The sequence below is a fragment of the Pseudochaenichthys georgianus genome, chromosome 16 (assembly GCF_902827115.2).
Source record: "Pseudochaenichthys georgianus chromosome 16, fPseGeo1.2, whole genome shotgun sequence".
Taxonomy (NCBI): Eukaryota; Metazoa; Chordata; class Actinopteri; order Perciformes; family Channichthyidae; genus Pseudochaenichthys; species Pseudochaenichthys georgianus.
Window position 1 is genome coordinate 31,884,103 of NC_047518.2, and position 27,500 is coordinate 31,911,602.

General features: G+C 42.3%; 1 protein-coding gene across 4 annotated transcripts in view; it reads left to right on the forward strand.

Moving 5' to 3' along the window:
* Nucleotides 1-4,773: 4,773 nt before the first annotated feature.
* Nucleotides 4,774-27,500, forward strand: part of satb1b (SATB homeobox 1b) — a 56,647-nt gene continuing 33,920 nt past the window's right edge. For 2 of the 4 annotated variants that reach the window (XM_071205923.1, XM_034103091.2), the window contains exons 1-5: nucleotides 15,837-16,745; nucleotides 18,027-18,265; nucleotides 21,247-21,423; nucleotides 22,364-22,490; nucleotides 25,616-25,739. In XM_071205923.1, coding sequence (XP_071062024.1) covers nucleotides 18,052-18,265; nucleotides 21,247-21,423; nucleotides 22,364-22,490; nucleotides 25,616-25,739 — 642 coding nt within the window. In that variant the 5' untranslated portion in view covers nucleotides 15,837-16,745; nucleotides 18,027-18,051. Of the gene's footprint in view, nucleotides 5,147-15,836; nucleotides 16,746-18,026; nucleotides 18,266-21,246; nucleotides 21,424-22,363; nucleotides 22,491-25,615; nucleotides 25,740-27,500 lie in introns of those variants that run through there. The other 2 variants (XM_071205924.1, XM_071205925.1) reach the window with 2 other exon arrangements.

Below are 27,500 nucleotides of genomic sequence, written 5' to 3' on the forward strand. Positions count from 1 at the left end.
CTCTGTCAATGATTCATCTTTTACAAGTTAGTGAAAATGTCCCTGTTGCTTTCCACCTGGTTACAACTGACAGCCGTAGCTAAATCCCACCCACATATCTGCACGTAATTACCATTAACCAGTCTGTTATTTTGTGTCACCTTTATCCTGATACTCCGAGCTTCAATTTCTTTTGACAATCACCCTTAAACTGTGATTGACAAACTTCAGAAGTGGACCTGAAACGTTGCTGCCCGCTCACATTACTCACATGTTAACTCTACAGCTTGACAAAGTCTACGTTGGTGTGTAATAGGCGCTATTAATAAAACCAAGGCATGCGTGACTCTACTTTCTCTCCGTATCCGCCTCTCATGACTGAATCCTTACTGGGGATTCAGTTGTGTGAGTTTGGATCAGTCTAATCACATTTGTTTAATTAAGCACAGCTAATAGACTCTCCAGGAGATAAGGTGTCTCACTGTGACGGCGGCGCTGCGTTGAGATGCATGACAAACACAGAGTTTCCAATGGCTATTTAGTGGTTGACGTGACTGAAATCCAACCATATGTGTAGGCCTGACACAAACAAGCTGGAGGTTCAACACTGGCGGTTACAAATTGTAAAATGGATGGATGTCAATGTCTTACAAGACTTTTTCTCTGTCGTAGTTGTAGTGCACGGTTGATTTGTCACATCTTGAACATTCACTCCCATCATCCTGAAAATGTGAGAGTTGAGTGTTCTCTATATGTTTGCTATAAGCGAATGTTATATACCATTAACAGCAGGAAGCTAACAGTGAAACGTAAGGCTTTGAATAATTGTTAAAGATAGTTAATCAGTTCACAATATAGACAGTGGATTATTTCAATTGCTTGATTTGGAAATTAGTGACTAAAAACCCATATCAATAAAATGAGACTAGAACAGACATTGCCATTTAAATCAACATAGCATGATGGTCATGGCCATTGTGACGCATTTCGTTTTGTATAAATGTGCGGTGAATGAAGTGCGTACTCACTGATACTGTATGTGAGTTTTTTCAGCAACGACCAAACGAGTGACGATTTATTTTTTATTTTAGAGGGCTCTTTAAAAGTGAAATTACTATCTTTAAGAGTAATTATTAAATCCATGGAAGATTTTCTGCCTTTCAAATTGAACCAACCAAGAAAAAACAAATTATATCTTTAATTTGAGGGCTGCTTTTGCGACCAGTTGAAACATATCATCAAATTAAAATTGTCTCTCTTAATTTCCGTCCTGGGGTTCAAAAAGTCGTATTTTACTCACCAAACTTGCTATTTAAAAATGTTTCTTGTTAAAACACCTGATTATAGGATGTGTTTGTGGTCAAGATATAAGGATGTGGATTTAACAGATGGTCTCATTAGGAAAAAACAATACGGCCCTCACAGTTTGATTGACAGGTGATTTCAAGTGATTGTTTATCAGAAACACCTCTGTATACCTGCAATATGAAACTTTCCAATCAGAGATTCCTCCAACATCTGGGCAGCTGCCATCCGTGTTAAGCGGATGCGCCCCACATGTAGTAATGTGTAAAGTGACATTAAGCTGCCACAGCTGATGGGAGAGTTCACACCCGACAGTAATTACACTTCTGGCCTGTTTTCTTTCGCCCAGCTGACTGACATCCCATTAACAGCTGGAGGCGGGTGCGCTTTGGAGGCTCCGCTGTGGGTCAGCTCTTATTGTTCTGATTGTCTCTCATCTCGATTGTCTTCCTTGGCAGCACGCAAATGAGGATTAATAGTGTTTCATTTGAGAGGTGGAGTACTGCTTTTTAACTATCAAAGAGGTGCTGAGTAGAAAAGTGAGGAGTAAAAGGCAGAGAAATCCACACTTTAGTCTCTGCTGAGGTGATCAGAGGAGGAAAGAAATCCCAAAATCCAGTGCTTATCCCGAATAAAGCCAGCAGACAAGTGTCGGTCTCCTCAGGAATCCTTGTTAATCTTTAAAAGGTGAGCAATTATGAAAGAGCTACAGAAGAATGCTGCAAAGGCTAACCACAAAACTAAGGCTCAAAAAAGTGGCTGAGCATTCCAGATTTAGATGAAACGTCTGTCTTTTAGCTCTTGGGCATCTTTCTGAGACAAATTACTTTCAGTACTCAATATCCTGTAATTAAAACATACCCACTTGATGGAGAGGCAACAGTGTCTCTCTATTTAGTTATGGGTTGGAAAGATTAATTCTGGGGTGTATAACCCTTGTAATTTTCAAAGTGCTGTTTATTGTTTTCAGAGAAAAAAAAAGTGTGGAGGATTGAAACGTCTCAGTTCAAGGTCTGCTTTGATTTGTTTACTCTTCACACACATTTGGTTCTCTTTTGTTGTGCTTTACACATGCCCTCTTTATGCTTCAGCAACATAGATACTCATTATTAATTTGCATTAATGCTTTTGGAACGCTTCCACAGTTCCCACTAACGAGTCTTCACTAATAATGTTCTCTGTGTATGAATGCAGAGGTCAGGGTTTGTTGCTTTTTCAATCTAGACGACCCCGAATATTGGCACGGGTAGCTGGAATCTAAAGTATAACATGTGTCTTATAGAAAGGGGTCATCCTTGCTGCCCTCCTCTTCATTTATCTCCCTCTACCCACTATAAGAAGGGACTCACCGGTCCCCCTTGTGGTAAATGTGACAACTGCAACACATGTGGGCTTCGAAAGCAGCAACATGAATTGTTGGGTAAAACACAGGCTGCATTGAAATCACCAGCTGTTGTCTGTAATGATGAAAACATCCCTAACTTAGCATGAATTTATAATTATGCAGAAAGCACATTTGAATCTCTTTACTGGAACTTTTCTATTCCCATTTACTCTCCCAGGAGAGAGCTGGTGTGAATCATATGCAGAGATTGTGTGTGTGAGGGTGTGTGATTTTTTTTCTCACTCTTTAAAAAAAAAAATGCAGATCTCAGATGTTTCAAAAGTCACAAAACCACAACAAAAGAACTTCTCTGAGAAGTATTTAAATGTATCAACTTACGATAAGGACCTTCTGTGTGTGCTCTGATAAAAGAACAGCAGATAATCAGAAATATTTAAAGATGTTTGAGACCAAAACCTTTGTCTTAAGGCTCTCACCTTCTGTTTGTCTTGTTTCGGCTTCTTCAGGCTCTTTTTTCCCGTTAATTCTATTTTCAATGGGATGTGTAAATTAAGTGTAAATGTAAATGGATCAGTGTGTTATTTATGCTAAACCTGGTAAGAAAAACACATTCACATTGTGAGTAAACAGCTGCATTACCTGTGGGCTCCTGCACACCTGCTAGTGCAGAGCAGTTAGCCTGTGTGCAGATGTAAACTGTCAATCATGTTCACACACACACACACACACACACACACACACACACACACACACACACACACACACACACACACACACACACACACACACACACACACACACACACACACACACACACACACACACACACACACACACACACACACACACACACACACACACACACTTTCCTTTTTTATTATTTCAAATATATTGCAGGAAACATTAATGAACAACATTAAGAAGTGTATTAACAGGAATTACCATGGAGAGACGTTTCTTATCCTCCCTTCATTTACTGTAAAATGTTGTTCTAAAATGTTGTTCATTAAGAGTATTTAATTTACCACTCTCTGCAACTTGAGATTTTTCCATTCTAACTTCAGACTTTGGCAAGAAAAAAATAGGAGACTTATATTCGGAATTTTGACGACAGCAGTCAACATAGTTACAGCTGAAAATCAATGAAATTACCACGAATGCATTTCGACACTGAGGACGAAAATAAAAGCTTTTTTCCCCGTTATCTGTCAGTGTCCTCTGCTTCGGTTGATACTGCTTCAGGCTGTGTTCTTAGACGTCCAAACAATACAGAAAAAATGAAATTATGCTGTTATGCACGTAATTCTCATTTAATATATTTGTATTATTATTTATCTTACACATGTGCCTTTCTTAATTTTTTTCTTGATAGGCCCGCGGTTGGATTTTTAAATGTGATGGAGAGGCTTTACGTGTGTGGGTTAAAGTTGCATCAGAAAAGAAGCAACAGCTTGCATTCATATAATAAAAGCGAGTCTGGTTCAATTCTGATGAATTAAAAATGTTCACTGGCAAAAAAGTCATAATAATGATTATTTCCCAGTAAAAGCCTTGTTTAAATTGGAGAAGTGAAAGGAAAACAAAAACGCTTTCGGTAGCAGCAAGACACCATGACTCTCATCAGCATTGTTCAAACTTCATTATTCTCGAAAACATTTTTTTATGCAGCGTTAAACAAATCATCTCATGTTAATAAACAGCTATTTAATGTGTCTAAGAGCATGTGATGTATGGCAGACTATAGCGGGCTGTTTGGTTTCATATTCCGCTCAGGTGTGCGGGGAGCTGGCAGGTTGCCCTCCGCTGTTAGAACAACAGGCTCTGGATCTATACGGAACAAAACGCACGCCGCTGCGCGCAAACGGCTATTTACCAGACTTTTTACCCCCTTCCTCTTCTTCTTGACATGCAAACATGTGGCGTGTAAATATGAAAATGAATGAGTGTGAGAGCTCTCCTGGCGCTGACTTCTCCCCCCCCCCCTCTCTCTCTCTCTCTCTCTCTCTCTCCCCCCCCCCCCCCTCTCTCTCTCTCTCTCTCTCTGTGTCTTCCTCCCTCTCCCTCTCTCTCTCGCTCTCTCTCTCTCAATGTCCCCGGAGAGCAGCGCGTCGGAGAGGAACGGCTGTAAAAACCAAAGTGGGGCAATGAGACAAGCTGCGCCACAGCTGGCAAATCATCGATTTGAGCATCAGAAACGGGGAGGGGCGGTTCGTTTACCTGCCACCCTCTCAAAGCAGCCCTCCTCACATGCCGCTACTCTCCTCTCCTCTACTTCACCTCCGCTGCTCACATTTCTGCGCTCCATCCGCCGTGTACGCTCCTCAACTTCAACCTCCGCCTGTGCGGTTTCTACAACACGACTCCCCCCTCCTCAACCATAGGACTTTTGACGTTTTAAAAAACAGTTTTTCCTCCCACATAGCAGTTGCCTATTTTTGGATCTCTCATCGTGGAGCAGTGACAAGAGGTTACTCAACTTTTGATGGAAAACAAGAGGTCGGGCGACTGACTTTTAAGGTACGGTCCCACAGTGTGCACTGCTGAATGCTTCTCTGCTGTCATTCTTTCACGTGCATGGTTAGTGTATCCGCACATTTTCTGCATATGTTTTAAATCATATTTGTAATTCATATTTGTTTTATCGCACGACTCGTCAACATAAGGTGCATCACCTCGGAATGAGAAGGATAAACGACGCGGTTCTAAATGAATTAAAAGCTATTTCAGACATATCTGCAAAATCACTTAAAACCCACACCGACCATATTGGCTGCTAGGATTTAATATTTTATTAAGGGGAACAAATAATATGAATGTTATCGTTAATGGTAAATACAAACGCACAAATTAGAACTTTGTTTTGGCATCTCATTTTATATGTACAGACACAGGCCTGCATTTCTGCACGAATAAGCAAAGCACTCGTGATATTCGCGGGGTTAAGTCAATCCATCTCCTCTAATTCATTTAACAACTTATTCAGTGCGCAGCTGAAGTGATGCTGCTGCTGACCTGATGAATTCAGGAACCACTGATCTTTAGTTGTACAACAGAAAATACCTTTAAGTTATTATTTTTCTCTCAGATTATAATATGTTTGCATCTTGTTTGTCACACCTCCTCTCATAATGTTCTCTTTTTACTCATCATAATGAAGTGTGTGTTGACAAACCACAGTTGTTACCAAACCGCTGACATGTCTTTTAGAACTGCTGAAGCTATTGCAGCCCAACTGCCCATCTACTTTTACTACTTTTTATTAGGCCATTAGAGACACTTCATTTATTCTCTCCACATACTTACTATTTAATTACGTGTCAACTTGCTTCAACACTTTTATTGCTGTAGCATGAAGCACTTTGTGTAACTCTCAACAAAGAGCCTCCACTGGCAAGGTAAAAAAGGGCAAACAAACAGTTAATAATTGTGTTTCTCTCTGCATGGCTTGGTGTGAGGCAGTCAGATAGAAGTGATGATACAGAGATGGTGTTGCTGTATGGTCTGCCTTGTGGCTTTTGTCACAGTGCTGATAAAGTAATTTCAGGTAACCAGACCTGTGCGTGTGTCTCTGCGTGTGTGTGTGTGTGTGTGTGTGTGTGTGTGTGTGTGTGTGTGTGTGTGTGTGTGTGTGTGTGTGTGTGTGTGTGTGTGTGTGTGTGTGTGTGTGTGTGTGTGTGTGTGTGTGTGTGTGTGTGTGTGTGTGTGTGTGTGTGTGTGTGTGTGGTGTGGGTGTGTGTGTGTGTGTGTGTGGGAGAGATAGAGACAGAGCAGTTATGAGAAGATGTATTGCCAGCTTAAAATTGCGTGGGCACTGATGCTCTGAGGTTTTCAGGTTTTTAAAGGTTTCACTCTTTGCACCTTCAGAAAACAGCTGACTTTTCACACACCAGCATGGCCAGTGGCTTTCACTTGTATTATTTATATGTAGATAGAAGCAAGAACACACTTCTTAAATAGACTAGAATTTATGTTTTAGGTCCATCTGTAAAGATTCTATTTGCTAATTTTGCCGTGATGCTCTATGAAAATGATCAAAGAAATTCAGGATACATTTTTTTGTAACAATTTGAATTAAATAGGAAACTTGATCAGATAATTAAAGGGTTATAATCCGGAAATAATCTTCAGCCTCCAGTGTCACCGGTTGTTTATTATCACGCTGGTTTCGGGTTGTGTGCTTTGCTTACATGCGGTCACGAGGTCCAGCATGGCACCTCTGCATGAAGAAAAGCAGGTTATGGCAGGGCGCCGGTGTGTTTCTTCTTTTATCTTTGCAGATCTGTGGCAGTTCAAGGTGCTGTGGCTTATCTGGTCAGTGCATTTTTACAGCAATGACACAAAGCCCTTTTCCTGTCTCAGGCTGCGATGTATCGCTTCTTGTAAATGTTCTCAGAAAAAGACCTCAACGGCACCTTGTGAACATTAAAACAAAACTTCTCGGTTTTACTCCTCGCCTCCAGCCTTTATTAGAAACACCCCTTTCCATCAGTTTGTGGTTTTTAAAAGTAGCACAACAAATGTTCAATTACATATCTACAACGTCAGTCTGTGAGGTTAAAACGCCTGCATATAAACTTGTTTGGCAGCAATGATACAAATCAGTGTACGGATGCCAGGTCACACACATCCAGCAGTAAAGCCTAAACATCTGTTGTAGCTTATTAGTGTGAAATTAAGTCCTTTGAGTGTGTTTTGTCGTGCTTACGGTTCTTACAGTAACCTTACTGTGATTTACAATTAGGATGAGAACTCGGAAAACACCGAAGTGTTTCCATCTTTCTACCTTTCTTCTTATAACTTAAAGATCATTTTTTCCCCCTCAGGGTTTAGTTTTGTTTTCATGACAACTCACCGAAACTAGTGCACGTTGCGTTTACTGTACTGTGTCGTAACCGGAAATCAGCTTCAAAAACAATGTCATCTCTCGCTGTCTCCCTTAAATCCCACTAGCTCTTGCATCAAACCCTTCTGTAATTGTCTGTTCATGTTGTGAGGTCGGCGGTGTGTAACCTGTAGGTCATTGGGGACAGTGAGGTCTGTGTATCACCAGTTAAACCTTGTACCCCTCCAGTGTTAACCAGATTAGTTAAATACAATAGAGCGGCTGCATGTTGGCGTGCCGAGCTCTCGCTCAGTCTCAGGTTAACAGACGCTGAAGAGCAGGTTGTCAGATGAGAGCGAGGGACGACAAAGTTTGCCCGGTGACCCTGAGAGACTAATTAGTGTTGACATTGGAGGGCACTGGTTGTTATGTCTTTTGTTGTTTTTGCTGTGTGGTGTGTTCTGAAAATGATATCAAGAATGCTTCATCACTTTGATTTCAAATTGAATTATGCTCTCTATCAGGAAAATAAAAAATGTCCATGGAAAGTTTAGTTGCCACAAAAAATCCTTTATCAATGTATCGCTGTGTTTGTGTTGGAGTTGTGCGTTGAATTCCCGCAGCAAAAGAGTCGGATAATTAAAACCCCCGACTGCGGGGTATTTACTGGGAGTTTAGTGCGAGCCTCCGTCTCACTTTGCTGAGACTGATATCTCTGCTAAAACCATTAATCGTCTTTCTTTACCACCTCGATAATTATCTCTGTAGCAAAATAACAGCTCAGCAAACAGTGAAATTATACCTGTGGTAGGGAGCAGAGTAAATACCTGTTTAGCTGCCAGCAAATGTATTTATTAGACTGTCGCCAGTAAATAAGAGGCCTGTCTCGTTTTTTAATGTGTGGCTCTTTGGGGATTCCACCCCTCCACACCCCCCCCCATCCCTCCTCTATATGAAATAGCTCTGTTATGATTGTTAATAGAGGAGAAAGATAACAATGATTCCCAGCCTTTTTTTTTGATGACATGTTGCAACTAGTTTTGAAAAAGAAATGATTGGTGTGTTGATAGGGACCGCTGCATTCCAGGGCTGAAAAAAATGTAAGAAAGCCCCCCCTCCGCCAGCTACAGAGATACCACCCTGGGTGAGCGCTTAGTGTGTGATTCGGGAGTTAGAGCTCATTTTGTCATTATCTGGAAAGTTCTTTATATAAATGAGAAAGAGGGGGGGTTTGAGGGTTATGTTGTCCCAGCATGTCTTACTGCATTTTTCCTGGCATTTGCTTTGCATACTGTTGATCCAGATTCCTTGGCTTCCTGATAAAAGCGTCACATTGTTTTTGGGTCCTGACAATCAGCCCCGTTGGGTTGGCGTGTCCTCACCGGGAGATAAAATACCCAAAGTCCATCATGTCGGTTTTGTCACGCTTTTACAAAATTGACATCCCTCTTATGTTAGATTTCTTTTTTCGTCCGTGTTATTTATTGCTTCATGCTACCATGGCAAATATAATTTAAGCAAGCATATACATCTAAGTTTTCACGATTCAAATCACATTATTACATGTCTCATCATGTGTTTGTTTGTTTTTATTTCCTGAGAGGGAAAAAACTCATTGTCTTTTATTCCAATGCTTGCCTTTATCCAATCTGTGTAGGTTTTTCTGAATCCTTTGTTCGGTGGGAAAAAAAGAGAGCGATTTAGAGGAAAGCGCATCCCGCTAAGATCAGGTTGTTAATACCCACCCACATACTCCAATGAAACAATTTCAACAGATACTGTGTTCTCCGCCCGTGTCTCACACACACTCACACCCTTGCCTTATCAACTGTTTTGTTCGTCAGAGGATGGATGATGAATCCTTTGACAAGGGATTAAAATAAGCAAAGAACCATATCCTTAAGTCTGCACCTCTTATTCAATAGTTCTGCCTGAGCCTCAATATTAAGAGCCGTTTTCCCCACATCCCATCACTCCTTTCATCTCAGCGTAGCGCCACTTCTCGCACACTGAGGCGAGTAACACCATCCTATCCCCTGCCTTCATTTCTTTAACACTCCCAAGAACTCCCCACAAGGCCGGGATACTGTGCCCTTCACCACGTCTCCCTCAGGTCAGGGAAAACTCAGCAGGATGTGGCAACCTTTCTCACCCCTTCAATCTGTGCCACAAATCCATCTTCAGTATCTCTTGCACACACACAAACACCCTTGTAGTTCCAATTATGTTAGTTGTATATCTGTTGCGACCCACGAGGCAGAAATTAGACTTTAATTATTCTGTCATGTGATGACCGGAGTCCAACGAGCGGCGACAGAACAGTTATTTATTTAAAAAACGGCTTTGGCTCTGTTGTCCGTTCATTGTTCTTTGAATGATTGATTTTATAATTTGATAAAGAGAGCGAGAGGGGGTTTTAAACAAGGCGGTGAAGGGTTTTCTCAGTAAGAGATGCCGTTTGAAATCTTTGATCCAGATTCCTGCGAGGAAGATTGATCTAAACTGAGCTGGCTTGCTGTAAGTTACGCTCAATGTGGACCTGATGACCCTGAAGACGGCTTTTTAGTGTCAGGGTTCATGCTGAGGTCCGGAACCTGCAAAGAGGCCTTGTTCCACACAGCTCAAGCGGATGTACATGTTTCTGTGTGGCGTGCATCAGTGTGGGAGTTGCATTGTGTACAGTACTCACCACACAACGTAAGGGTGGGAGTCGAGAGCGGAGAGAGTGAGAACAGGGGGTGTTAGCGGATCAGTTTTTGTCTTTCATACATCACCCTAGGTGAAAGAAACGTCCTGATACGGCGACACAGAGACCCCAATTGGCGTTCGGCCTTCCTGTCAGCAGACCTTAGGTGCGGACCACTCGCTCCGCTTCTATTTCTGTCGACTTCATGTGATTATAAAACAATTAAGCACTTAGGAGTCGACTCTCAGTTCATTACATCCCCCTTGTTCTTTCTTTCTCCCTTTTATTCCTCCTCCCAACACCGAAGCACGGACATATGAGAAATGCAGAAATCACCTTATTTCACTGGTAATTGAAAGCCACACTAGCTGTATGAGAGGCTAATGGAAAACACAAAACTAATTTGATTTGGAGGATATGTTCATTATGAAATATTTAGTCTATCTGTGCTTACCTCGTAACGACTGATTAACCAATTCTTCATGGTCCTCAGATTTCTTATGAGGGAATATTAATAAACCGCAACCCTTAACTCTATATACAGCTATATGTATACACTATAAAATAAACCTTGGCTGTGTTTTTTGAGCAACAGTTGTGCAGGAAGATCAGTCATTTAAAAGAAAGCTGTCACTCACAAACAGAACATTGCATTTCTGAGAAGACGCGAGACGTGTTGCAGCTTCTTGTAATCGTCAAATTTCTAGTCTTTTAGTATTTAGTTTAAGTAGCACATTTTGGTTAGTCTGGAGTCTGTAATTGTATTTTTAAAAAGCATTACCCCACATAAGAAGAACCTACAAATGCCATAGAGAGAAATTATTTCTATGTTCCAAAATACACTATTCCAATTTGTTTATTTATAAAATACTATCTCCTTCCGCATCAACTCTGTGCTTTCGTTTGGACAGACTGATTTCATGGTTTTTACTACTCATTTAACTGCTTGTTGGTTTTGCACGGCATGCACTGTACACCACCTTATTTTCCTTTTTTCACTGAGCATGTCATCTTCTGTCTCGCTGAGGTTCATCTGTGCCCACACTGATGCAGACGTGCTTTGACACGTTCCCAAACAGATTATTAAATCCTTTGCCGCCTTTAATAATACCATTATGTTTATCTATGTGTTTTTATTGTGAGAGACACTTGAAGAAAGAGCTCAAAGTCAAACCAGTGACAGTGCTTACCCTCGTGCTATTTGTGTTCGCTCAGACTGGATGCGCAGACTAATTTGTATTAGTAAACCAAATAATCGTATTAATCCCCATTAGAAGCATTACCAGTGGTGAGCATGAAGACATCACAACACCTACGTGCAGTCAGTGATGGCGCCGGCTTCACCTGACACAGTAAATAAAGGAAGAGGCTTTTCTATGTTGAGCCAACACGGATACATTTAACATTTATTTTTTCCCCTTTGTGTGTTGCTTGTGGCTGTCTTTAAAAAAAACGAAATAGACATAATGTTTAATTACTCCTGAGGCATAAACATGTGGTTTAAAAAGCAGTAGGCCAGATGTGATAGTTGTGATAAGTGTGTTTTGGTGGAAACATACAGTACCTGTGGTAAAACACACAGAGAAAGAGAAATGTATCTGCGGTGTAATGCTATGACTCCTGACATTTATATATGCGGCGTCTTTTGTTGCATTTTAGCATCCAGGCTGCCATGTTCTCATGTCATTTTGCATGTTTCCTGTACAAATGTAGCCAACATGCACACATCTTGCCTGAACAATTACGTACTGTATCTCCCCAACACAAAGCCGCACAGGCTTGTGAAAACCCACCTTGAACAGAGCTAAATCTGTATTCAGCAGACAATTATAACAGCACACGGCTAGTATTTTTAAACAGGCTTTCTGTGTTTGAAAACCCATTTTTCCCCTCTTTTCTGTGTGATACAAAACGGTATATGTTAATTGATAATCAGCAGTGTTGATTCAGTGGTGCATTCAGTGCAAATCTGTGCCCTTCTGGATGTCAGAGGGTTTTCACAGCTACCTCGTGCCAACCTAGCTGGCAGTGCCGGCACCTGTTGGCAGTGCCAAGGCCTGGCAGGGGTTATCGATGCTCTCTGATGGTGCCCGACAATCACAGTGGAAATGACTGCGGCTGCTTGCGTCATGCCAGATAGAAAAGAGCATTTGCCGACAATGGCTTGCTTTCACCGTCGCTCCTATTTTCCTAACGCTGCTAACTGCGGCCAGGGAAAAAGACCAAGAAAAGGAGGAACGGGAGCTGCAGTGAACATGCTGTAAAGCATGTCAACGGAGAAAACATGTCAACATGCAGAATGTAGTGCAGCGATGCCGTGCAGGTGATGCAAAGTGATCTGCTGAGGAGAAGGTTTGGGTGTGGGTGTGGAGGCGGGGGCGTGGTGGTGGTGGCGGTGACTGCAGCCTGTCGGTGCGATTCATGTTACTACATAACATATCACAGTGACAGCGATGAACCTCAACAGTGAGCAACATCTGACATGCTGCACATACATTTCAATAAAAATATGACCTGATTTTATTTCTAAATATAAAAAAAAATAAGGACAATTTCATCCTCTGGAATGTACCTCTCACAAAGCTCAAGAATAATTTCAATATGATTCATTTGTGAATTTCACTTTCATGTCTTCAGTAACTTTGCGGAAATCTGTCACATTTCTCAGAAGCAGAATAATATCTCACATTGCAATGAATCTGAAAATGTAGTAATTACTCCACAGTTTGGGTCTTTTATTCAGACACATAGTAGAGCCATTTAACCACACTGCGCACCACAGCTGTGTTCAGTACACAGCGTTGGCAGCTCACTGAAACCCCGAGAATGGTTAAGATAAGAATTGATCACTGAATCTGTGCAGCAGCCTCTGCTCATGAATTCAAACATGTTGAGGTCTCATGTGAGCAGTTTCAACAACTCTTCCATTTCCTGTTAGAATAAACCACAGATGTAGGACCCTTTTTAAAATGCAGCCGCCCCCTCAAAACTTACACCTCCTGCTAACTGGGTGTCAATATTGCAAGACATTGTTCCATCTGGGGTCCGAAAGGTGAGTTTCACATTGTATTTTTCCGTTAAAAGCTTCTCCGCTGGCCTTCTGCTGTGAATTCATAATGCCATCACAAATGTACTTAAAAAGGAGAAAACTTTTGACCTCACTTGGTGGGTGGAACAATGATTTCGCTTCACAAATGGGGGTTGAATGACAAGTGTAAATGTATTGTTTCTACCGGTGATACAACACACCATCACTTCTTCCGGGATTGGTCCTTTGATCTGTTCCAGTTTCTGCCTCCTTTTAAAAGAACTCCAGTATGTTTCCCCTAAAATCTAGCAATACATTCCTTCTTTAAATCTGAATAACTTTCTTTATTGTTTAGTAGAGTTTCAGTCATCATCACCTGACAGTGCTTACCGTCAAGCTAAACTAAAAAGCTCACGTCTGTTGTGTTGCATTGTTTATGAAACAACAGCTTTGTGTGAGGAGATGTACTGTCACTGTATTTATTCTCTCACAGAGGGGGTTTATAAACCCTGCAAAGATTTATTAGTGAGCATGTCTTGTTATGTAGCATTTCACATGCGCCTGACCTCCACGGTCGGCTCACCACCTTTGTCGTCTTCAAAGGTGTACACACTTCCTGTTTTATGTTGGTTTCCTGTTTTTGTTTTTACACAACCTGGACGACAAGCCAAGCTTGTTCATTTTTGTTTGATGTTGATATTGGCCAGATGAGAGGATCATGTCGCCCCATCTTGCTTGGTATACCTCTCATGCCAAAAGCAAAAGCTTAATGTTCAATCTGCCTCACAATTGTAATGAAATAATGAATACGTCTTACTTACTATTTTCTATATCAATATATTTTATTTGTGTTAAAAAAAACATTTCCTCCTGTGTGCATTGTCACCTGTGTGTGTGTGTGTGTGTGTGTGTGTGTGTGTGTGTGTGTGTGTGTGTGTGTGTGTGTGTGTGTGTGTGTGTGTGTGTGTGTGTGTGTGTGTGTGTGTGTGTGTGTGTGTGTGTGTGTGTGTCCACAACATATTAGTCTGGCCTTGCTCATAAAGTTGTGAAACTGTTATTATTAGGCCACCTTAAGGTAAGGTACAAACACCATATCAGGCTTTTATTGACAATATCAACAGAGATTACCTGGTCTGATATGTTTGCCGTTTGCTCGGGAGCAACACAGGCCGCCAACAAGGAAGGTTTCATGAAATAATGAAGGACAAATAATGACAAAAACTCACACATCAACTTGAGAAAAAACCTTCCAGTCTGCCATTGTTTACAGAGATTGTGTTGCTCCGCAGCCTCTAAACATTCATCCTTTTCTTTCTTACATCAATTCAGTTCTTTGTCCACTTTGACAGTTCAGGGTTTTGTTGACAATATCAACAGAGATTAGCTTGTCTAATATTTTTGGTATAATCCAGTTTGACATAGTCGGTACGACCTGCTATGGAGGTAAAGTTTGTGAGATAAAAGCAGACTATAAAGAAAGGCTAAATGCCTGCTATCGCTACATATGTTGTTTACTGACAGGAACATCTATTTAGTGTTGGCACATCCAACACATATTGGAGAAATCCTTGCAATTTAAGCAGCAGGGATGTATCTCCCTACCTTTAGTGTGCAGACTTATGGAGCCTTTCCACTTTTTGAGCCTCATAAATATTTATTAGTGCAAATTATTGCATTGCAAGTGGTCTTTAAGAGCTCAAGATATAAGTGTATACCTACTTAAATATACAAATAGTGTTTGTATTGTAATGATGGTCTAAGAATGTAGTCATAGTTCTGCAATTGCAACTCAGCTTTTGCTTTTTGACTTCTGATTTATTTTTTATTAAAAAGGCTAGGGGATTTATTTTAGATTTGATACAAACAAAAAAACTGATGGGATGTTGGTTTTAGGGGCGCACACACGTTTTTATTTAATTATGCTTTTGTATTCCCCTTAGTTAATTATTATGTTTTTTGTTATCTCAAACTAACTGGATGTCAAATAGTTCATCTTTGACAAAATCACAGAATTTAAAAACTATTTTCTGGACAAAAGTAAATACAAAAACAAAACACTGTGTATGTGAGTGTGTGCATGTGCGTGTGCTTGTATGCGTGTTAGTGTGTGTGTGTGTGTGTGTGTGTGTGTGTGTGTGTGTGTGTGTGTGTGTGTGTGTGTGTGTGTGTGTGTGTGTGTTGGTGTGCGCGTGAGCATCTGTGTGTTACCCAGTAATACATGCAGGACCGCCTCACTCTAATCAAGCTGATTAAAAATTCCTGCGCGCACAGCCGGAAATCGCACCACCGTTCTTCCTTGCTGTGTGTGTGTGCGTTTATGTGTGTGTATGCGCGTGTGTGTGTATGTGGTTGCTGTCCCTTTGCACTTTCTCCACTTTTATTTGTCTCCTTCGGGACTTTATCGGCTTGAGATATGGAGAAATAATCCGATTTTATTAAAATTATTATAGGGGGATTATTTTTCCTTGCACACTCCACCACACACACACTCCTGTTTCTCTCTTTATCCCTCTCTCATGCTCACACGCACGCACGCGCGCACACACACACCACGCCATTTGAAATGAGGAGGAGAAAGGGAAAGCACAAGCAGCACCAGCAGCGAGGAGAGGAGAGGGGGGAGTGATGAGTCAATACAACTAATAATTTAATGGGGACAGAGAGGGAGAGACGGAGTGAGAGGGGGAGAGACAGAGAGGGAGATAGAAAGAAAGAGGAGCTCCGTCCGGACGCCAATCCCCAACCAACAGGACACCTCCTACTAGTACTATCGCAGGCAGCTCTCTTATGCATCCACAGCAAGCCTTATTTATGCTCGACATCGGAAAGTATATCGCACTTTTTGACCCCCTCTCCTTGTTGTATTTGCGAACCTGTTTCGACTGTCCGCATATCGTCTCGCCTCCAACGCGGTATCAAGAACACACTGTCGGTTATTAGTAATATTTTTTCTGAGTCAGCCGGTAGTCAAATCTAGCTGAGCGGACGTTGAGCTATTTTTGTGTACGTTTATTCTCATATACACAGAGAAGGGTTTATTGGGTCTCTGCGGCGGGTTTTATCATTACAACTGTGTCCGAGGTGCTTTGCTTTCCACTGGAGGCTGCTAACTGTACTGTGCCGATGTAGCGATGTGGATGTTGTGGTGCGAACTAAAGCTGAAGTCGCCTTCACTTTGAGCTAAATGTCGCCAGTTGTAGCGGTTTCTGTTGCCGTGTTTTTCCTCCAATTGGACGGAATTAGATAATGGACAACACACACACATGACCGCTTACCAATGTTCGCCTATCACGGTCCATCTCGACCTCGTCGTCTCTCACACAGACCCGGGTTGTTGTTTTTTCAGACCGCCTGTCAGTCCTCCGCGAAGAAGAGCAGGAGAAAGCGTCTTTTTAAACACTGAGTATTTTTACAAGCGTTTGCTGTCATGCACACGTAGGGAGAGAGAGGGAGAGATAACGAGACCGGGAAGCAGGAGTTGTTCTTTTTTTTTCTTTTCTACCCTGGCCAAACTTGAAGAAGACGTGTTTCCCAGGCGGTGTTATATGCTTCCGATTGCTGAAGAAGTGCTGCGTTTCAGGTTGGTTTGGAAGATTTTTCACTCAACTTGTCTTCCTCCTTCCTCCCCTAACTCCTCATTTAGGGCTAATGGTCAATTCTAACTCCTGTTTTTGTGTTTTAAGGTCATTTACAAATCCTGACCTGGATCCGGACTGTATCAGGGTCTGGATTCCTTTGGCCCCTTATTTGTGGGGCATTAGTGGCCTCATTGCGTGTTATGAATGGGGGAGTTCATGATCTTTTGCGTGGGGGTGGATGATTTTGCCCTTTTCACTCTTTGACAACAGCATTCCAGTTCATGTTCATCAGCACAGTGCGTCAACCTGCATGCATCACCCTTAGTTACTTTTTCCATTCCATTTTTTTTAATTCATAAACCTGTGTTTTATGATTGATACATTTCTTAAAGTTTACTCCAGGGAGTTAAAATAATGTTTGAATTGTCAGCTTCAGCCTCAATCAATAACTTTGTGTCTATGCACTAACCTGTGGTTAAAGCTGCCAAAGTCGCCCCATCATTTCTTCCTCTCTAAATCTCCCCTGTGTCCTTTCTTTCACTTTTGAGCATTATTTTCACGACTCAGCAACTGTCTATTTATAAGTTTCCAAAAGCTGCCTTCTTTTCCCCCTATTCTAAAGTTGTAAACGTATCGATTTCCATGAATATTGCTCTGTGCTCGCGAAACTTAAAGTTCAAACCTGTAAAGTCATGTACCTGATAGTGTATTAATGTATGTGTGTATCTGTCACTGCAAAATGATGGTGCGGCCTTACGCCGCCCTTTCCCTCGGAGCTGCGTCATGAATGTGAAGCCACACGAAGTGACTCAGAAACCAAATTATGTTAGTTTCACCTCTCTGCATGCGCCGCAGCAGAACCTTGTTCCTTGAACTGCAATGTATTCATTCAAGTGGAATCTCACAGCAAATTAATGTGTTTGCGCTAAAACCGGGGCTTGTTTGCCCCTTCTCGCATGGGAATCTCTAGTGGGACAATCATACATAATACATGTGTTGAAAAATGGGAACATTACAGCAGCACGAAAACGTCACCATGGCTGAGTCGTCATAACTGAAGTGAATTGGCAGCTATTGCCGTAATGGGTCTGTTCTCAGAGCTTTCAATTACTTAAAGCAATTTTTTGCTCTATAAAAACGTCTCATGACATCTTCACATGTCAGTGACATCAACACAAAATATTTGGTGCTCAATGCTCCCCTCGCAGCACATTACAGTGCTTCTTTATTGCCACACACATATCTCCGCTGACAGCCGAATCTTTCTGTGTGTCTCTCCCCAGGTGATAGTGAGCAGAGGTGCTGAGAATGATGGACCATCTCAGCGAGGTGTGTTTGGGGAAGGAGAACTCCGACCTGATGAACAGCATGGCCGAGGCCAAGGCCCCCCCGGCCAAGCTGCCCCGGCTGGAGCAGAACGGCAGCCCCCTGGGACGGGCCCGGCTGGGCAGCACCGGGGCCAAACTAGCTGGGGTCCCGTACAAACCCACCGGCCACCTGCTGAAGACCTGCCACAAGAGAGGTAAGAGGGAGACGGGTGTGTGAGAGGGCTATACTCGCACGTAAAGGATGATTTTTGTATTGATTAGTCCATCAAAAGAACATTTGTATTTAAAAATGAAAATTGGCAACTATTTGCTGATTTTAGTAATGTAACGATTTACCTGTAAACTCTCTTCTTTGTTATTGTACTTTTTGGGGTTTTCTAAAGTTTATTGGACAAAGCCATCAATTGATAACTCAGATTTTGGGAAATTTGCAAGGGGCATCACTCACTATTTTTTATAAAGCTGAAACAATTAATTGCTAAAGAAAATTACTTCCAAGTACTTGCCTCTCAAATAGGAATGTGCTACCTTTCATTGGCGTATATGTCAGAGAACTGAATACTTGGAATTCGAACTGTTAGTGCGACAATACAAACAATTGAAATATGTTGCTTTCGGCAGTGGGAAACTGTCATCACCATTTGTTTGCTATTTCTCAGATATGTTATCGACTATTCATTGATTAATTGAGTAGATAATCACCCAAATTATCTTTAGTTGAAACCCACATTTTTGAGACTAAACAATTTACTAATTTTGAATAATTGTCAGATAATTAATTAAGGAATCACTTGTTAGTTTGTGCAAACTTATTATGAAACAAATAAAGTAAAACTTTGTGTGTGCATTTGGGCATGAGCAGGAGAAGAATAAACCACGTGAATAATGGAAAGCTATTTAAATGCAGTTTAAATAGCCCCCCTCCCACACACACCACCTTCCACCACCCTCCACCACCCGCTGCATGCTCTCCAAAACTCTTAAACCTTTTTACAATGTGTCTTTAGTCATCTCAGCGCACACACACACTGCACGCACTCCCACTTATTTGCCCAGACAATAGCAAATAGAAAAGCACTGTTAGAGTTATTCCTGTGTCGTGCTGCAGAGCGCTGTGTCACCGCTCCTCTCTCCAAACGCAGCCCCCCTGCTCCGACATTTCTTTATTAAGCCCAAGTTTCCGTCCTTTAAGAGCCATTCTTGTTTAAAGGGAGCCTTTACTATGAGATCATGACATAGCTTTTTAATATAACTTGTTTTTTCTTATGAAAAACACGGCGGGCAAAGCTATCCAAAATATGAACCTTTTTATGATAATGTGTTTGTTTTTTTGTGGGTTGGGAATGAGTTTCAAACCTGCAGGTTCAGAGTTGTAATAGCACTTGGCAGCGCCGGCTCGCCTGTTTGTTTGTTTGTTTGGCTGCTTTGGTTTTCTTTGGGCAAGAGGGACTGAGGAACTCTTGGAATGTGGCTGTGAGTGTCCTCGGATGGGCCGTTTTTTTCTTATTTGCTCCTATAATCTACGTGTCGCACTCCAGCTGAGAGAGCTTAATTCTTCTCCTTCATCATCTCTGCTTCTCTTGGCCCCCCTACGACGTTTGTTCCTCCAAGCCTCCTCATTGCTCCCCCCTCCCCTCCTCTTGTCCTTTTGCCGAGTTTCTTCCTGGGTAAAGGGTGAAGCAGCCGATGGAGGCGGGCGGGCCGCTGCGGAGGCTTCGCAGAGAGCCCACAGTGGGCATTGTGTCTGAGCCCGAAACAATATTTACAGCAGCCCTCTCCGGGCTCCCTGGAAACAAAGCCAGTATTGATCCCCCAAATGAACCTACGCAGCAGTCTTTATTGTTAGATCTTTATCTATTAAAATCAGGGGAGGAGAAAAGCAGCTCTTTCAGCACATTCCCTGGCATCTGTCGGCTTATTGATTGTTTTGCCAGAGCTGTGTGCATCTTCTGGAATGCCTGGGATTGGAAAATATTCGAATGTGAATCATTTTAATCGGCACGAACAATAAATGAACAGATTACAGAAATGCTCAGGTGATAGTAGAGTGGAGACATAGTGAGGAAGTAGGGCAACAGGACAATCGTAAAACATGCTGGATGTACGTAGTACAGTCAGCTCTTCATCAACCGTTTTTGTTTTAGCTATTTTAACTTTTAAATGCACTGTAAGGCGACCTTGGGTGTCCTGAAATAAAATATATTATTATTATTATTATTATTATTATTATTAACACTTTTCGATTCTATGCTGTTGTTATCATTCAAACTGAGACTTGAAAAGGCCACGTTGTCCCCATACCATTACTCTTCCTAAAACGTCCAGGATGTTATTTTAGGAAAAAGGCATATTAGGTGATATTTGCGCAGTGGGTCCCTTGAACATTCGGCAGTCTTTGGACAAGGATTGCTCATTCCACCTAACAGCAGAGCCACTGTTGACACAGACTAGAAAACCTCAGGACGCAGAGGTGGTATGGGATTCGAAGCACTGCATCATGGGAAAATGATTTTAGGTTGGCAGGGAGAAGGAAATGTGATCACAGAATTGTATAGTGAATAAACGGTTAATTGTGACAAAAGAAGACATACGAGTTAGAGGATTTTGGTGGCTGCTGTTCACACTAAGCTTAAGGTGAACATTATTTCCAATTTATTTGTATTATATATATAAAGCTAACACAACTCACAGTGCTCTAATTCATTATCCTGGAAGATGACCTCCACACTGCAGGAAGGAATCCTCCAACTGTTGAGACAATCTGGGAAAAACACAGAAGGAATAATTAAATATAGAGTATTTCTAAATAAAACAGATAGGTAAATAAATTCAGCCTCCGAATTGTGCAGTAAGGAGTGTTTGATTCCCAACGTTGCTGTGAGAGTTTGGCATTGAGACAAAGAGGTTAGGGTTGAGTTTGAAATCGTCCTATAAAAGATGAAAAATGCCTTTTGTGGTCCAAACTCATCCTTTAGTTAATTTCTGTCAAGAACTTCCACTCCACAGCAATTGAATCACTCACTCATAATCCCTTGACTCTCAGCCAGAGTGTAACTTAATCGACAGCTCTAAATATTAATCTCGTCCCTCGGCAAACACTGAAGGTCAAAGTTTGTGTGTGAAGAAATGTGAACCCTTTTAGTTATAACTTGTCTCTGTGTCTCCGTGTCCTCAGGCAACATGCTGCCTGTGTTCTGTGTGGTGGAGCACTACGAGAATCCCATGGATTTTGACAGCAAGGAGGAGCATGCCGAGTTCGTCCTGGTGCGTAAAGACATGCTGTTCAACCAGCTCATCGAGATGGCCCTTTTGTCGCTGGGCTATTCCCACAGCTCAGCGGCCCAGGCCAAAGGTAACCACTCACTCTGTTTATCTCTTCATTTTCCTCTCTCTTCTGCCACTTTTCTTTCCCCCCCCTTGCTCTATCTCTCTAATGCTTATTAGCGTCTTCTCTACACCATTTTCTGGCATGCTGTTACTCCTGTACACACTCAAACACACATCTTAGTGGCTCAATCACACACACAAACACCCTCTCTGTGACCATAATAGCCTGCCGTCAGCAGTAACACATCCTGACACTGATCCCAGACAGGAGATGCTCAACTCTGGCTAGGGTCACACACACACATTCCCACACAGTCTAAATGCAAAGGCTTACACACTCACATGTTTACACGCATCGTGCGTACACGCAACTCATACTGTATTTATTTGTATACACACACACACACACACACACACACACACACACACACACACACACACACACACACACACACACACACACACACACACTCAGTGACTCAGTGGGTGGGAGGGGCAGGTGGAGGAAAGGGTCTGCTAATTGCACTTGAGCTCACACAGGCCGAGGGTGGCTGTTCCAAGGTGCCTCTTAGCATGCTCTTTCATTATAGCCTGTCCATCACACACACACACACACACACACACACACACACACACACACACACACACACACACACACACACACACACACACACACACACACACACACACACACACACACACACACACACACACACACACACACACACACACACACACACACACACACACACACACACACACACACACACACACACACACACACACACACACACACACACTCTTTAAAGGGATGCAGCCTAATGAGGTCATGCTAAATGACCTTTGTGCTGATCTATTCTCTTCTTCTTTCTTGTTTCCATTCTTGTGCATTTGTGCGTCCAAATATCTGTGTCCATATCCACCAATGTCCATGTGTGTGTGCACATACGTGTTGCATCGTCCAGGTATGATTCAGGTGGGGAAATGGAACCCCGTCCCCCTGTCATACGTGACGGACGCACCGGACGCTACGGTGGCTGACATGCTGCAGGACGTCTACCACGTTGTCACGCTCAAGATCCAGCTCCACAGGTAAGAAACACCACATACTAGAATCCAACACTTGATTGCATACATGTGTACCAATCCAACATGTGTGTGGATATTCATAGAATCTGTTTTACCTGCCTACCACCCTCTAAAGTGCACTGTCGAAACCTAAAACACACAGTTTTCTTTAATACACAGAGGAAACGTTTTACCTGTTAGTCTTGCTTCTAACATTCACACACTTGTCTTGTATGCCCAGAGGCAGGTGCCAATCTGCCGATGCCTTCTGCATCTTTGATACTGAGAATAGAATAGATACATTACTCACACACACAAAGAACAGACTGACCTTTCCCAGGAAATGTGAACAACATTTAAACACAGAGAACTTCCTCGCCTTAAGAAACACAAAGATCGGGTTATTTGTAAATGTAACCATTAAGTTATAGGAACACCATTCTAAAAAATATCAAGTAGATTCATCTCCTGTAGCAACCCCACATTTAAATGGTTAATTATGGTAACTGATGTCAAAATAAGGCATTTATGCATTTAGGATTGGTAGAATTATATATGAGGGTAACAGTTTTTGAGCTGAGCACTACTTAAACTCTTTTTTATAATTAAATGAATGTGGTGGGCAACTGCAGACAGCACACAGCTAAAAATGACCCTGCAGTATGAATACACGGTTGTTCACCTGAAATAGTTGCGTAAATAAACCTGGCTGCACCGGCTATTTTAAGTAAACTATATACAGTATTGCTTCTGAACCTACATCACGTATAATAACAAAGAATGTCACACTGAGTTTAGCTAGCCGTTTTGGCGCCATCACTCAACATATTGTTTGCTAAATGCTACTCTGTAGGAGTGAAGCTTATATTTATACGCACGGCGAGCGCATACGAGCATTTTTAGAACACGGACGCAAACAGGCTCACATGTGCTCATAGGCACAAAGACACTACACACACACAGCCGAGTGGCACTGGTGTGGAGGCTTATGCCAGCTGCTGTTCCGACTCTTTTCCTACCTCGCTCTGCCTCTTCCTCCTCTCCCCCCTCTCCTCCTGTGCCCCCCCATGTGAGAAGCACTCACTCACACACTGACTGATGTGAACGCGTCCAACAGCCAGAATACAGAAGGTTGTGTTTATTTCCGGCGTGCTAGCCTTGAATGCATGGATAGCTGTCTGTCTCCACTTCCCCCCTTTTTTCTGCCTCTCCCTCCTCCCCCCCTCTCGTTCACTACCGTCTCCCCAGAGGCTTTCTAGCTGCTGGAGCAGTTTAAGGTGTTCTGGAAAATCCATTGTTTGTGTGCGAGTGTGTGTTTTCTTACAAGCAGATGTTAGCCTCGACCATTGCACGCATCCCTTTCTATTCCACTCTCCTGTTATCTCCGTGCTCGTAACGTTTCCACACTGACAGATTTATGGACACACGCACAGAAGGCTCATGCACTTGTACACTCATCACCCCCCGCTCAATGTCTCATCTCTTCTTTCACTTGTCAAGTGTCGTAGCGGGTTTAACGAAAAGTAATTCAGCGATACATTTAATACAAAACACCTCATACATATGTCTTGTACATGTAAAGTGTTTATCAAAAGAGAACTGGGAGTTGAGTTCCACACTTCCACCCCCATGTCAAAATAGTTGTTCTGAGGTAGAGCCCCTGCGGCACTCAACACTGGCACCAGATAACGTCAAAGCCAATCTCTATGTGATCTATAAATCTATTTTGATTTCACTGCATATTGTTGTCAGTATTGTTATTGTTTTGTATTTGTTTTCCTCATTTTCATCCCCCCCCCCCCACAATCCCCTCAACTCCCCTCCCAACAACCCCCAACCGCCCCGACTGCCGCAGAAATCTAGCCAGTAACACCTTAAATTGTTTCGCCGAGCACAACCAGCCAGGAAGGTAGAAGTAACACGAAATAATAGTCGCCACATGCAGCTGATGTATAATTCATGCATCAATCCAGCAGATGTGTTGTATAAAGTAATTAACTAATCAGAACAATCAGGAGAGAGAGAAAGAGAGAGAGAGGGGGGGGGGGAATATGAAAGAGGGAGAGAGAGTGAGGCAGGCAGAGAGGGAGAGAGAGACAGAGCAATCTCCAGATGCATCTGCTTGATGCGCCAAATGAAATCTGTCTGTCTTGGAGGGGCGCTTGCAGCAGGGAAAAAAGAGCGAGAGCCCGTGTGTTCTGCTCTCTTTCTCTCTGCTTTCCTCTCCCTGTCTCCTCGCTCTGTCTATCTGATTGTTCCAGTGATTTGGCCATTTCATCAATATGTATTTTAAAGGCTTGGACGGTTTTAAAACCCGTTATGGGTAAAATGTTTTGTTCCCAAATTGCACGTTGTTAGCACACCACTTCAATAGTGCTGAAACAATGGGCTGAAGATGTGTATGTAAAACTAGATTGATAATCGATTAATTGTTGGAGTAAGGATTTTTTTTGTTTCTTATTCATTTAATGTCTTAGGGGTTTTAACTGCTGGTTGGACGAAAATAAGCAATTTTAAGACTTCATTTGGGGCTTTTTTTGTAATGTTTTTCTGATGAGGACAAAACAATGAATCACCATTATAGAAAGTATATTCAACAAATTAGTCAATAATGAAACTTGTTTGCACTTGATGTTTTATACATTGTTAAATGATGTCATTTTGGTCAGTGTTAGAATCAGGCTGTTACGCGCGATATAGTCAAAAGTGTGTGTTTAAGTCCAATGATGTTGGACCAGGAAGTGTTGCCGGCTGCTGTAAAGGAAGCTGCAGGGTAACTTCCCCTCTCACACACATGCGTCCATAGTGGTTTGGGTCAAATGTATTTCCAGATTTGCAGATTTGTGTTATTACCCGTTTGCTCTACAGATCAGGGGAATGTCCAATCCTTGCAATCGGATTAAATCATTCTGATATCGTGTTTCTGAATTTGTTGCTTGTGTATTTTATTATTTATTCAAGATACCATCAGGGCTGCTGGCTTTCCTTTTCGGTCTTTGTCTCTTCTCCATCTGAATTGTTTCTCATGCTCTCTCCTCACCCCTCTCCCCCCCTCTCCCTCTACATCCCTATCTACCCCTTCCCCTCCCTATATTATCCTCCCTGTCCCCCCTCTCCCCTGCATGTCTCCTCTCTCTCTCTCTCCACAGTTGTCCTAAGCTGGAGGACCTGCCGCCTGAGCAATGGAGCCACTCTACAGTAAGAAACGCCCTCAAGGAGTTACTCAAAGACATGAATCAGAGCTCTCTGGCTAAAGAATGTCCCTTATCACAGGTGCTGAAGCCCAGTCTGCTTATTTAAAAAAAAAAAAAAAAAGATTAACGCCCAACCCCAGCCCCCTTGCTACCATACTGCACAACAAAACACACACCCCCTATCTCCATCACCACTACATGTTATCCTTTACTTCTATCAAATGCCCTGAGTTTGATCAAGTGGGAAAAGAGAATCGGCATAGAAAATCCAAATCAATGGCTATTGTCATTTGTTTGCCGCATGATTTCTTTTTTTTTGTTTCTTTTACCGCCCCCAACACACACACTTGTATGCAACGGCAGCCAAAAAGCCGAGGTGTTGTTGAACGTATGGTTATTGTTCTATAAACATTGGCCCAAACTCAGATCGTACTGGATGGCTTTTGTTCTTTTTCTCATTTAGTTAATTATTAACATTTTAGGCTGGATATACGGTATGTGCGCTCACATGTCAGGTGTTATATTCTGTGTTTTTTGTCGGCTGGGAGGCTGGATGGAAAGCACTAGCGCAGATATTGTATTAACAGGCAGTGTAGCCAGTATATCATAGAGGCAGCTCTGGAGTGAATTGAATGAAACGGCAGTATATCTCTCACAAGGGCCAATAATGTGTGTGTGTCTGTGTGTGTGTTAAAGTGTGAGAATATATTTGTGCGTCCCTGTGTGTTTGTTTGTGTAACGTATATCTATGTACGGTGCTCGTATGTTAAAATGTTCTTTGTGTATTTGTGTATTTAGATCCAAGCGTGTGCGTAGGTGCCTTCAGTGTGAAGCCAGCTCTCCTCCCAGGCCACCGTATGGTCACCTGGAGACCCTCATTTGCGCGTGTGTGTGTGTGTGTGTGTGTGTGTGTGTGTGTGTGTGTGTCTGTGTGTCTGTGTATGTGCGAGCGGCTGCTCTCAGTGTGTGTGTTTGTGTGTTTAGCCGGGCATGAGCAGTGCGCTGATGATGTAAAGAGTCCCTGGGTGGCGTTCAGGCGGAGCCCAGCCCGGTCTGGTAATCACCCTGTTTACGGTCCATATGTGAAGACGGCTCAGAAGAGAGCACACGCTAGCTCAGAGGATCTAACACACAGACACACACACTCTTCCTCAGACACACATTTTCTATTTTCAAATACGCACTAGTCTCAAATTAAACTGAAGATTGTTTTAGCTTTCCAGTGAGGATGAAAGAAGGGGCTGAACATATCTTGAAGGGAATCTGTTTCTTTTTGTCTTTTGTGTTTTTTAACAGCCAATTTGGTCTTAATTCAGATGTAAATGGCATGAACTGGTATGACATTTACTGTCGAGGGGAAATGATTGCCAGCCATAGATTATTGGTAGCTGCACATACTCTGATGTATTCTCATTGCTGTGTATCCTTGCAAGTAAATTATAAAAACGTAGGAATGGTTAACTGCATATTTAACAAGATATATTATAGTAAAACACTCACTTAAGAGCGCAGATATCTCATCAATACATATTTATTGTTCTTCAGCAAAATCTAAACCTTTATCGCCACGGCTGTTTTTAGGGCAACACATTTAAAACCAGTTTTTAATATGTTAATATGATTGAAAGGAAACTGCCCGCTTTGCTATGTAGTGACTCCTTGCTCTAATGATGTACATGGATCTGCCTTGTTCAAACATGGCTGCCATGATGGCGTTTGACATCTGCTACTCTGCGGGGTTGCATTTGGCCTGCGTCACCCATAGAGCGGTGGTTTGTTCCTCCTTAACCCAATCAGTTTAGAGGACTGGTTGTTGCGGTTGAGGGACATCCCGGCGTTG